The 14,118-nt window shown below is 34.2% G+C and overlaps 1 protein-coding gene across 1 annotated transcript in view; it reads left to right on the plus strand.

Annotated features, from left to right (window-relative positions):
- Positions 1-14,118, plus strand: part of LOC127638414 (ATP-binding cassette sub-family C member 8-like) — a 101,376-nt gene that overhangs the window by 40,276 nt on the left and 46,982 nt on the right. The window contains exons 12-17 of the mRNA XM_052119935.1: positions 505-545; positions 723-868; positions 2,998-3,103; positions 3,292-3,408; positions 3,517-3,589; positions 6,051-6,156. Coding sequence (XP_051975895.1) covers positions 505-545; positions 723-868; positions 2,998-3,103; positions 3,292-3,408; positions 3,517-3,589; positions 6,051-6,156 — 589 coding nt within the window. The remainder of the gene's footprint in view (positions 1-504; positions 546-722; positions 869-2,997; positions 3,104-3,291; positions 3,409-3,516; positions 3,590-6,050; positions 6,157-14,118) is intronic.

A 14,118-nucleotide genomic window follows, 5' to 3' on the forward strand; every position in this document is an offset into this window, starting at 1 on the left:
ATTAGTAGACCACTAAAGAAATGAGCTGTACTACTACTCAGTATGTCTTTACCACAAAGCACACTGACAACAAAGACATGTAAGGAGTAACGGAAGATACACCGGATGCCCTCTTGCCTACTATTTACACTGTTTTTAAATTTCTGGTCTATGTAGACATTGGCCAGGAGAGCATTTTTGGCTTTTGTGTTGTGTCTTGTGTTTTTTTTCAGCATCTTACACAAATATCATTTCATTTTTAAGACACCGTGTTAAAAAGTTTAGAATCTGTAATTGAAAACCCAATATTTGATCAACCATTATTCTGAATGTTGGCCAGACACTGGAGGAACCACCACACGATCGATGGATGGACAAATGGATAGATAAAATGGGGATAGAGAGAAAAATATGTTTGCGAAATCTAATTTTACCACTTTACACATGTACCACTTTGCTTCATTTGCTGCCAATAACTTTATGATGAGTTTGAAACTCATTGAGTGCTATTTTTTGTCTTCACAGTTTTTATGAACACAGCTATTCCCATTGCAGCAGTACTCACTGTAAGTACACAACGGTCACTCTGATTTCAAAGTTTTATCTCCCACCAATGATATGTAATTATGACATGAACTGTTACCAGCAATTCCATCTTTTATATACATTATGTAGGTTTTAATACTCTAGATTAAATTGAAATGCTCCATTTAAGATGAAAATATCGTGTGTGTTTGTTTCAGATGTTTGTTGCCCATGTGCACCTGTCTGATGATGCAGACCTGTCCCCCGCTGTGGCCTTTGCCTCCCTCTCACTCTTTCATATCCTGGTCACCCCTCTCTTCCTGCTTTCCAGTGTCGTACGTTCCACCGTCAAAGCCCTGGTCAGGTCAGTTACAAACATTCAATACTATTGGATAAGCTTATAATATTTTTTTTTTAGCCACGTTCCAAAAGCTAGCGAGCTACCTCACTGTCTACTGTCTACATAGACAGCTACTTTCTAAGACAACATTTTAACTGAAATGGACCTTTATAAGTGACTGATTTGAGGTACTTCATGGCAGCAACTTTATTTCCACCATCGGGCCGAATGGCTCTCAGCAGGCTGAGGGAATGGTTCCAGTAGCATTTCCACTTGATCATGTGTCAGCACAGCATGATTTTAAACCGTTTTCTGACTGGACATCTGGCATGGTTAGCTAACCATGCTTAACTGTGCTGGTGAAATAGTTTTAGTATGTGACGACTCATGATTGTAAATGTGCTAATGCCAAGGTAACTCAGTATGTGATAGCAGGCCAAGTTTGCTAATATTTGGTGAAGTTAATAAAAGTTAGTTAATAAACCACAATAAAAGTTTGGTTTACCTTTTTGTGTGTTTGTATCCGGTGGCATTCACAGTCCCTCAGCATATGATGGTAAACCTTTCTCCTTTTTGCGAAATGGGTCTTTTGCATTGATTACGCCTAAAAATGTTGCCTAGGTAGGCAGCTCATAGGTTTTGAAACAGCTTTTGCTTCATCATTTGAAATTGTAACATTATTTAATGTTATATAATAATTTTTTTGTTTTTGTACAGTGGCAAGAAAAATATGTGAACCTTTTGGAATTAGATGGTTTTCTGCATTAATGGGTCAATGTGATCATCTTCAGTAAAGTCAAAAGTATAGACAAACACAATGTGCTTAATCTAACAACACACACAAAATTATAGTATTTCATGTCTTTACTGAACACATCCCATTAAACATTCACAGTGCTGTTGAAAAAGTAAGCAAATCCTTAGGCTAAATATGACAAAAATGTATTTGCTAAAATAATTGCTAATTAGAGTCAGGAATTGGAAACCTGGCTTCCAATTGATAAAACAAGATTGGAGGTGTGGGTTAAAGCTACTTTGACTTATAAAAAGCACACATTATCACATACTTTTTCATGCCACTGTAGATCAGATGTCAGCAACCTATGGCACACGTGCCACCATTGGCATGCGGAGGAGTAACCATTGGTATTTTTGTTGAATCACAGGAGTAAACCATATTTCCTGATGGCAGCCTACATTTTCAAGTTTTATCTGCTGATTTTTTCCTTTCAGAGAAATTATTGACTTGATGTATATAAAAAGACGCCACCATCAATACTTGATATTTTCTAAAATCTAAATTAAACCTGGAAATAAAGTTTTAGAATAAAAAAAAAAAAAAGCTATGTCGAAAGATTAAAAATGGCACTCCATTTCAAAAAGGTTGCCGACCCCCAGTATAGATGGCTTGATCTTTTTTTTTTCGGAACATAGACTTCATACATGTCCTCTATGGACCAATTAAGCAGTTGAATTTATGGCCTAATTCCTATGTAGTGTTGCATGACAGCAAATGCGAATTGCTCTGCATATTTCAGTGATATATGACCAACAAATACAGGTCAGGATATTACATTTTTAATTAACCATTCGGGGTTAAGATAAATTGGTAAATTTCCAATGTCAATGTATGATAAATTATTTCAGCTCAGTTGTGCTCTGTTTTTTACAGCTAAACTCCGCTCTGAAAAATCAGATGTGTGTCTATGTGCCTCAGGATCGATCAAATCTGCCTAATGATGTGGAACACATTTCAGAGAGTGAAAGCTGTATCTACAGGTCATAAATCAGTTCTGTCTGTAAAACAGGCCACCTGTGCCACCAGTCTCAATATATTTAGTGGAACGAGAGGGGAATTGACGGCTTGCTTGTATCAGCTGTTTCCAAAGTGTTTACAACGTTATCTGCTTCCGACAATACGCTCTATACAACTAGAAAACAAAATCTATTCTTTTATTTTTTTAATTTTTTTGTTATGCTTTCGTAAAGAAGGTAACCCCCCCCATAATCAAAATATTTATACATAGATCAATAGAAACATGGGTAAATGCTTCACACTGCCCCCCATTGTTCAAGCCAAATCTACGCCCTTGTAAATACCACATGATTACCGTGTGAATACCTGGCAAACTATTTTCTTGCCTTTTGTCCAGTGTTCAGAAGCTGAGTGAGTTTTTCTCCTGTGATGAGATCGGAGGTGAACAGGACCCCGGAGCAACCATATTACCCAATTCAACCAATCACAAGTATCAAGCCCTGGTGAGTCCAGTAAGTTGACCATAGGGCCTGACGTATTCATCACCATATTGTAATATGTTGAAAAAGTCATGCAATTGAATTTAATGCATAATATTCAAAAAGTGCGTTAAGCATGGAGAGCTTACTTTTGAAGAGGCTGTTCATGCTGAGCTTTAGTAGATTTTTTGCTTTTCTCACCTCTTATAAAGCCTCTGAAGGTGGTAAATCGTAAGCGTCCTGTTAGAGAGGAATGGAACAGCTGTGGGCTGCAGAGTGAACATGAGGATGAGTCGCTGGCTGTGGAGGATGAGGATATCTGTATCAAGGTGAGATTCGGCTCATGTCGTTATTCATGCAGTAACAGAGAATGTGAGGAGACAAGAAAGAAAGACCCATGCAAATGGGAGTAACTGTCAGTCTGCTTTCCTTTAAAGATAACAAATGGCTATTTCAGCTGGACTGATGGAACACCAATGTTATCCAATGTGGATATTAGGATTCCTTTTGGTGAGTCCTTTAACAAGCAGACTTATTATATGGCTCATCACATTTTGTCAGCATTTACTCACCCTCATGCAGCAATGCCTGCAGGAACATATACACCTGTATCACTGTACCATGACCTCTCGTTTACTAGTATTATTATTATTATTATTATTATTACATAAGTCTTTGGCATTCAATTGATTCCAGATGTGTGTCAGCTCCATAGCTCAAACGACAGAGAAAGAGGTGTGTGTTTGGGGACTGAATGGGTATCAACACAAAACACTGCATATTGTGACGCAATAAAACTAGATCACTTCCATTATAATCAACAGAGCTGTCTACACTGGAAGCAGCATAACTGTTTTCAATGCTCTGAATAGCTACTCCTGCCTCTTTATTTAATCCACTTTCAAACTATGAATTTCAAAAGATTCAAAACAAAAAACTGCCTCAAATTTGTTACCTACTGTGATCATAATAGTGAAATATTGAAAATTAATTTGTATGTTTCAACATGCAAGATTTATTTATGTATTCAGTATTTACATTTAAATATTCAGAATATAAATTTAAATATTCAGATTTGCAACTAAATATTCAGGATTTATATTTATACTATATAATCATATTTATAATGATATGTTCAGGATTTACATTTATGTATTTAGATTTACAAAAGCAGTATATTCAGGATTTATATGTACATATTAAGATTTATAACTAAATATTTAGATATACTGTACATTTATATATTTATAATTTATAACTATATGTTTGGATTTAAAACTATTTACAGTATTCAGATTTATTTATATATTTTTAACTATATATTCAGGATTTTTTTACTGTATTTTCAGGTTTGCAATTATATAGTCAGAATTTATAAATACATATTTCGAATTATAACTACTTATTATTTCTACAATATATTTATATTTAACTTATTATTTATTTAAATGTTTATATTATAACTATACATTTATTTATACATATATTTATTTTTATTTTAGATTTACAAATATATTCAGGATTTATATTTATATTTTTATAATTTAAAACTGTTCATATATTAAGATTTATAACTAATATATATATACACATTTATCTATTCAGGATTTATAACAATGTTCAAATTTATAACCATTTATTAAGGATTTATAACTGTATATTTAGGTTTACAATATTTGTTCAGAATATTGTTGTTTTATAACTACATATTCAGATTTATAACTATATATTGTGATTTATAACTACATATTCAGATTTATAACTATATATTGTGATTTATAACTACATATTCAGATTTATAACTATATTGTCAAATGCACAGTTTATTTTAATGTTTAAATCCATATATTCAGGATGTAAATATATGTATTTGGATTTACAAATACAGTTAATATCTTATTTATATATTTAGATTTATAAAGTGTACGGATTTATAACTATATATTCCAATTTATAACCACATATTCAGGATTTATAACTATATATAAATTGCACAGTAGATTTATATTTATAACTATACATTTAGGATTTAAATGTATACATTCAGATGTAAAACATTTTCAGAATATATTTACTTACAGTATAGATTTACATACAGATTATAGATTTAGATTTGCAACTATGAATTAAAATTTACAACAATATATTCAGATTTATAACTATATATTTAGAGATGCATTTATCGATTCAGGATTTATAACTTTTTCTGATTTATAACTACATAATTAGGATTTATAACTATATATTTAGGATTTATGTTTATATTTTCATATTTATATTTAAAATTATTTATTCGTTTAGAAAAATATATTCAGGATGTGTGTGTGTGTGTATATATATATATATATATATATATATATATATATATATATATATATATATATATATATATATATATTCAGATTTACAAATATATATTTATCTATTCAGGATTTATAACTATATGTTAAAATTTGCAAATTTATACTCTGATTTATCACAATATATTCAGGTTTATATTTTCAGATTTATAACTATATTTTCATTTTTATTCATATTTACATGTATTTATTGATATTTACAAATATATTTAGGATTTATACTTAGATTTATAACTACTGTTTATATTTAGAGGTGCATTTATATATTCAGGATTGATACTTTGATATTTGGATTTACAACTATATATTCAGTATATTTAACTATATATTCTGATTTACAACTGTAACTTGTACAGTATATTCTGAATAATAACTATATTTGCAAAAAAAAAAAAAAAAAACATTTGCAAAATGTATAGTTTGGCTCCTATAGGGTGCTGAACAGTTGCGTGGAAAACACTGGTGTGTACAAGATGTGTCAAGCATCATTGTGCATGTTTGAATGTTTTAAATTAAACGCAAGCGCAGATGAGATTTGAGCGCTGTAGCGGAGGGGAAGTGTTTGAGTTTCAAAACACAGGTCTGTTGATTTGTTTGCGTTCTCTCCTCAGGTCAGTTAACAATGATAGTTGGACAGGTGGGTTGTGGGAAATCATCTCTGTTACTGGCTGCACTGGGCGAGATGCAAAAGATCTCTGGAACTGTGATATGGAACAGGTGAGAATGCAGAATCCATCGTCATATATAAAGGCGGAGTGTGCAACCTTGAAATATAAATACTTTCTCTTATCCCAGCTTAACTGCAGATACATCTACAGTATAAATAATCCTTTCAATGGTTGATTCCTCCGAAAATAAGGCACTATCAAAACATTGTTCTGTTTTTTAAGCACCCCAGGAACATTGACTCAAAGTTTGAGTGATTATTTTTGTAATTCCGCAAAATTACACAACTCACATTTAAGCAAATCATTGCTATTAATAGGACTATAAAGTTGATTGACAATTTTGGAGATTTACCCCTAATTATTATGTTAACAATGACATCATTTGTCATAAAGATAAGATAATTGTCACTCTTCAAATGTTGATTTCCTCCCCCATGACTTTAGTGGTTGTGCACAGGGATGTGGTGGAAAAGATGAAAAATAGGAATTTGCTGGTAATTGAAAAGCTCAAATCTATGGCTGAAGTGGTCACTAATTTCATATCCAGATTGGGGTATTCACAGTGCTTTCCCATTTGTTCCTGAGTGTTCCTCGAGCCAGAGTGCCCTGGGAAAGAAAGCGGTGTGCCGAGAATATGCTGTGATGAGTAATGGCTTTTATACGGAGCTTGAAATGGCTTTAGTACCTCTGTAGATATATTGTGAGTATTTTCATGAAGAGTTGCAACCATATTAAAAATGTCATATGTAATATTCACATACTGAAGTATTCTGCTGAGGCGTCTTTATTGAGATTCTGTTTTGTGAACTTATATATAATTAATCATGGTTCCTAGGTAATACAAAATTGCTTTCTTGTTCCCAGTTCTATTAAGTATTCCAAATAAGCCCGGAGTGAAGATCTGACTGTTCAGTTCTAGGCTTGTGTAAGACACAGAAAGCTCCTTTTAAATAGTAAATGGTCTATAACTGCCATCAAAATATTGCTGTTTTTAACATTATATTTTTTTAATCAAGTTAAAAACAATTCTATTATTTTTCCATTTTTAATCCATATGGTGCTGACAATTTCCCTTAAAAATTATTTTCAAGAAAGAGAGCTCTTAAGGCCTCTCAATAGCATCCACGATAAGCAATACAAATACAGTATGGACATACAAGCACACAAGTAACATGGCAATGGTTATTAATCCGTCGAACACACAACTAGCTCAAGTCAAACAGAGGCTGCAATGTTCTTGTCAACAATTTTATCCGGTCCTCTTAACAGATGAGTCACCTGTTCTTTGGTGCGCTGTCACATAGGTTATTTGTAGTTACAATGTTTATTTGAGGCTTGCTTTTTGATGTTTGGATGCCTTTTTTAAATGCCATATAGTTCCACAGTGCTCAGATAACATCATTCTCTATTATATTCAACCCAAATCACCATCAAAGGACAAAGATGATTTATTCTAGCCATCACCGGATGACATATTGTGTGTATGCAGTATGTATCTTTCATAGAGCCTACACAATGTATTTTCAGTTACAAGTATATATTTTTGTGGTTTGACACCTTGTATGAAACCTCTTCAAAGATACATAGAGATAAATTGTATAATAATTTCTAATCGTCCAGTTTTCACAGTTAAACCAGTTTCATAAACTAATCTGCAAACTCATCAACGTCACATTGTTAATTCTTGAAGAAGTACAAAATCCTTTGTTTGTATGGTGACTAGATCCACAACTTAGTTTGGACTGTGCCTTGATCAACCCACCACCAGTTTCAGTAAATGTTATGTCACCCTTTTGTGGGTTCCCAACACTATTACGCAGGCAGGAAGGCAACTGGTTCTGAATTGGAAAGTATGCAAATTAGGCTTCTAATTTAAAAGTTGGCTAATGTTAATATATTAATGCCTCTAAACGTGTCAATAAAATAATGTGCCGATCAATAATCGATATATTGATATTTTATGTCATGCCTAGTGTACACCTCACCCCTTTCCATCAGGGTAGCGCTGTTGTTTTAGTGATTGACTTGATTTACATTTGACATTGCTATTTGATGAAGAAGCAACATGGAAGTAAACTATAACAAGTATAACATATGAAAAGAATGAAATGGCTTTTGCCTTTTAGTTGCACTACTGAAAGTCTCAGGAAATACATCTCTGTAGCTTATGTGTAGCACAATAAAGGTTAAACATTCTGGCTGTTTAAATGAAATTGTCGTTTTAGACCTGAAACTTCTCGATACTTCTCTACACAAGTATGTGATCGCAAATGTTTTTAGCTACGCAAGATTGCTTTTATGAATTGTTGCAATCTGAAATGTGTCAGATAGTAATTCTTTTTTTAATCTTTTTATCCCCTTTTCTCCCAATTTGGAATGCCTAATTCCCACTACTTAGTTGGTCCTTGTGGTGGCAAGGTTACTCATATCAATCTGGGTGGTGGAGGACAAGTCTCAGTTGCCTCCGCTTCTGAGACATCAATCTGCGCATCTTAGACTCCTGCTACTCTTTGCGATCCATGCACAACTTACCACGAACCCTTTTGAGAGCGAGAACCACTAGTCGTGACCACGAGGAGGTTACCCCATGTGACTCTACCCTCCCTAGCAACCGTGCATATTTGGTTGCTTAGGAGACCTGGCTGGAGTCACTGAGCACACCCTGGATTCTAACTCGTAACTCCAGTGGTGCTAGTCAGTGTCAATATTCGCTGAGCTACTCAGGCCCCCTGACAACAATTCTTAACGCAACTAAGTTGTGCTAAGAATTGCTGTCTGACACATTTCAGATGGCAGCAGTTCGGTGAAGTACCCTACAAAGTGACATACAAATAATAAAAGATCCATGTAAGGCCTCACTAGATACTGCATACTAACCTTAGACTAGTTATTTCAGGTGTTGTCAATCTTTTCTCTCACGTTGTAGCTTACATTACCCATTTACAGTGTTTCAAGTATGGCATATTCCAGTGTTTCTGCACCAATTTAGGATAAACTAAATGTTTTCTATAGATCTAGACTACAAAGACTTGCAGCACAAAATATTTTCTTGAACAGCTGTCTTCTCCAAGAATAGGCTAAATGCAACTCTTGGAAAATGGTAGTAAATGTTTGTTTAAATCGCCAGTGAGAAAATTCACTGGGTTAACTGGGTTAACTGGGTGTTTTCTATTCGGAAAGGAAATTATTTTTACGTGAGAATGTTCATGTTGGATACAATATTTCTGGCTCATGATCAGAGCTCAGGCCCAGTGGCTAGAATACATTCTGCTTTATCTGAATCATTAATCAGACAAATTGTCAGATAAATGACTCACACAGCTTTTTATCTCAGCATTTCCTGTCTTAAATGTAGATCTTTCAATACAGATGCTACAAGTTAGTGGTAATTATTTTATCATTAAATATTAGAAAAGAAAAACACTCATTGATCCTCAACAGTTGGTGGCTGCCTGTAAACACTAAAATAATGTTTGGCTACATCCACATTAATCCAGAAACATTTGAAAATGGTCTTTTCAAAATATTCTCCCTCCATACTGCCAGTTTCAAGTTCAGCTCATCCACACAAAAATGTGAAACTCTTAATTCCCCTTACTGCACTTGCAAAAAAAAATCGCTTTTCCATATACGGTCTGAAATGCAGTTGTCGTCATGTTCCTTCACCGGACAGCAATTCCAAGTAAACTTCCCATGTCCTTTGAAGGAATGGAATATGAAGGTTGTACAAAGTAACATTTATGTTTAACAACACTATCAAAGTGAATATCAGGCACAACCATGCCGCTACAACATGGGCCGCCATCTTGATAGTTTTGGGTTGAATGAATCACATTACTGTGTCACATAACCATAAATACGTAATCGTTTTCAAATATCTCCATGTTCCCTGTCCACACTACAATGCAAATATGCCATTTTCAAATGTATCAACTTCATAGATCGTTTTCTAAAAGTTCAGTTTTTGCTGTCAAACGCCATGGACAGAAGGACAAAACAAAGAGAATTTAATTTTTTTTTTTTTGTGTGTGGACGTGGCCATAAACTGTTAGTAAGAAAACGTTAGTAAGAAAAATATTTTTTAGTAACAAACATTGGGTGGGTTAACCGATTATGTCGTAACTTAAGCTTTTACAATCATTTGAACTAATGTTGCTCGTTATTTTATGATGGAGTAATTCCTGTTTCCCAAACAGAGCATGTGAGTGGAGTGGAGCACCAACAATTTCCCATCTGCGATCAAAGCATTCTTCAGCTCCACTCCGGATTGTTCATTTCCTGCTCCTCGTTCGCTCTGCACTCCATGATTAGAGAAACCCAGCTCTATTTTCGCTTCATGGCTTCCTAACTACCTCTTCACTGTAAAGTTATTTCAGTATGCTTTTAAATATCACTAACTAACAAATTCTAATGCAGAATTCACTTTTAGAAATACTAGCTTTTGGATTTTTAAAGATTTAAAATTTACCTCTCTCTGTTCGCATTTGCTAAGCTTCTTCATCTGCAAGTGTGTAGCACATAAATTAGCCTATGGCACTAAAATACATTTAGATGTCAATTGATCACAATCAGATTACACAATATTAACATATTGATTAGTTCAGTTGGTGTTTTAGGTCATAAAAAGTTCAATAATATATAATGCGAGACATTATAGCCTACAGTTAAGATTGTGATGCATTCGATTTTAATGATGAAATGATTATACAAAATATTTAATAGGGGAGAGAGATATACTGTATGTGTATTAGGGAGGCCAGCAGGGGGTGCTCACCCTACAGTCTGTGTGGGTCCTAATGCCCCAGTATAGTGATGGGGACACTATACTGTAAAAAGGCACCATCCTTCAGATGAGATGTTAAACCGAGGTCCTGACTCTCTGTAGTCATTAAAAATCACAAATTCCCCCCATTGGCCCCTATCTATCATGGCCTTGTATTAATCTCATCCCTGAATTGGCTACATCACTCTACTCTGTCCTCCCCACCAATAGCTGGTGTGTGGCGGGTGTTCTGGCGCACTATGGCTGCCGTCGCATCATCCCTATGTTATTTAAAGCGCTTTTGAGTGCCTAGAAAAGTGCTATATAAATGTAAAGGAATTATTATTACTGACCTTTAGATTTTCTCTCCACATGTGAATGGATTATCATCGTGTTTTCGTGTTTTTTAGGATTTCACAGCAAACCTTTGATCGTGGCAATCACCTCCCCACTCGTGTTCTCCTTCGCCGTCCCGTCATTCATTTTCACTATACGCCAGCTGATGTAGGAATAAAGAAACGAGACATGAGCATGCACTTAACTCAAGCTTCACCGCAAGCTTAACGCAATAATAGGGAGCATGAAAACAAAGCGGAAGTACCTTTCGTGCTGGAGTTTGACTATTACCAAGTGCTGCTAGATTTTAATTTTTGATATTTTTTTTTTACCGGATTCATTCTGGAATTTCATTCTGGAAATTCTGTCTTTCCTTCATGCCAATAGTGTTTAACACGGCTTAACACGTGGTGAAAGGGCTTTCTTTAAGGGCTGTTAACTGTTGTTGTTCCCATGATGGAGCACTCTTGGAGCGAGAGAAAACAATGACGCTCCAATTTTTTAAAAACACTCTCCTCGCTCCAGGCAAAATCATGCCGCACCACTACTCGCTACGCTCCCACTCCGCTCCGCTCACATACTCTGTTCCCAAACCAAGACGTAAAGTCGCGCTTTGTAAAGTAGAACTTAAGTGCCTTGTTACGGGTGCTTTATCACTTTGGCCAATAATGTACAAATTCTAACAAACATGGAAATTGTAACCTTGTCAAGGCACCTAAATTTGGTAACACTTTATAATAACTACACAGTATAAAGTATTTGTAAAGCATTCGTTTATAGTCAATTGATCATTTATAAACTATTGTTCCTACATTAATAAGCTACATAGAAATAGTTTATTTGTTTTATATTCACTGTAGCAAATTATTTATTATTGTATTATTGATATGTTTGATATAGGTAGTTTATAGGCATTTATAGGCAGTTTGATGATGTTTATTAAACATGAACAAGGCATGAATTTATAGTAAATAAAGAAATTATATATGTAATTAATTGGATATACATTTAAACATAATGTATTTGTCACTGTTTTAGTAACACGTACTATTAAAGCAATTATTACTTAACATATATGTCATAATATAGCATTGACTAATTGCTAACTAAGCATTTTGCGTGACTTAATCTAAAGTGAGAACTGTATATGCCTAATTTAACATTTATTAATGATACATTACTCTGAATACTTGGCCTTGAAATAACCACCTCCACAGCATCTCAATCACAAAGGCTCAAAACAGACACTAAAGTTAAATAAAAAAATAATTGTTTTTTTTTTTAAAAACCCAGACACTGTTTATGAGCAGACATGTTCTCATTATTGCCAATTAAAATGACTGTTTAATTCAGTTTCACCATTTATGCTTTATTAATAAAATACTTCTTTACCACTGGTTTGCATCAACTAAAATACATCAGTTAGGTATGATTAACAAGCTGTTTACTAAGAATAAAAAATATTATCAAACTGCATATATATGAACTTATTAAACAATAATAAATAATTTGTTTATGTGAATAGAAACAAAAACATACTATTTATATGTAGCTTTTTAATGTATTAATAATGTAAGAACAATAATTTATAAATGATCAATTAACTACAAACTAATGCTCTACAAATACTTTATACTGTGTAGTTATTATAAAGTGTTCCCCAGAATGGAACTAAAGTAATAATGATGGCTTTGGTTTCAGATGTGCTCATGTAACTGTAGCCAGCTGGTAGGTAGCTGTACAGTATGTAAACCTCACTCCCCTGGCATCAAGATGCACATTAGATGCTGTAGCTTTTAGCCCTTCTCGTTAGCATGTTGCCTCCCATGCCGGAGACACCGGTTCGAATCCCGCTCAGAGTGGGTTGAGTAGGACCGGTTACAGTGGTGCCGTGACCCGGGCGGGAGTGAGGTTTGGGGGAGTGAGTGTAACGGTAGCTAGCTGACATGTAGTTGTGCAGTGTGTAAACCTGACTCACCTGGCCACAAGAGGTCCACTAGCGACTGATGCTAGAGGCTGCATGTAGCCTTTAGCCCACTCGTTAGGGTGCCCGTCTCCCATGCTGGGGAGATGCCGGATCGAATCCCACTCGGAGCGGGTCGAGCAGGACCGGTTATACTCAGCTTATAGAGATTAATAAAAGTGACGTGTAAGGAAATCTCATTGCACACTCACTCTAATCTCCTTTATTAACCATATTTTATTTATTTTTTGCCTAATTATTTAAGGTTCAAACTGCAGGGTCACTATACTTACATATGGCTTGTTAAGAAATCTGTTTAATAAGATCATCTTTCTATTACTATTATAGTTAGTTATCAGATAGGGCCAATAAAAAATTATACTGTACTGTATTATGTGTCATGTAAATGTAGATTTTTAGACCTAATTTTGACCTATCACATTGCATGCGCAGACTGTCTATTGATTTAAATGCGATTTTTTTTTTTCACTCTTTTTTTTTTTATCCTCCGAAAACCATGTACAATGGCTTTCCAATGATCAAAATAATATAATATAATTTATTCAATGTCCCTTTGTCTCTGATAAACTGTGAAAGATGCGAGAAAGATACATTTATGTTGCACTTAATTGACTTAAGAGTGTTTCAAAGCTCTTGTTAATTTACAAGCATTTTTACAAACTACTTGGATAACAATGTTTTTGGGAAACGTGCCGTAGAGATTAAGTACTAAAGTGCTACTAATGTTCTATTTAATGCTTGGGGAAACCCAGCCATAGTTACTCAAATAAATATTTTGCTAAATATATTGCAAACATTAACCCTTTAAAGTAATATATTTCAAGCTAATTATTATTATTATTATTATATAGTAATAATAAAAAAAAATGCTTTGAAAATGAAAATGAGAATACAAGATTCATCGCAAGCCCTTTCGACATTTTATTATG

The sequence above is a fragment of the Xyrauchen texanus genome, chromosome 46 (genome assembly GCF_025860055.1).
Source record: "Xyrauchen texanus isolate HMW12.3.18 chromosome 46, RBS_HiC_50CHRs, whole genome shotgun sequence".
NCBI classification, from domain to species: Eukaryota; Metazoa; Chordata; class Actinopteri; order Cypriniformes; family Catostomidae; genus Xyrauchen; species Xyrauchen texanus.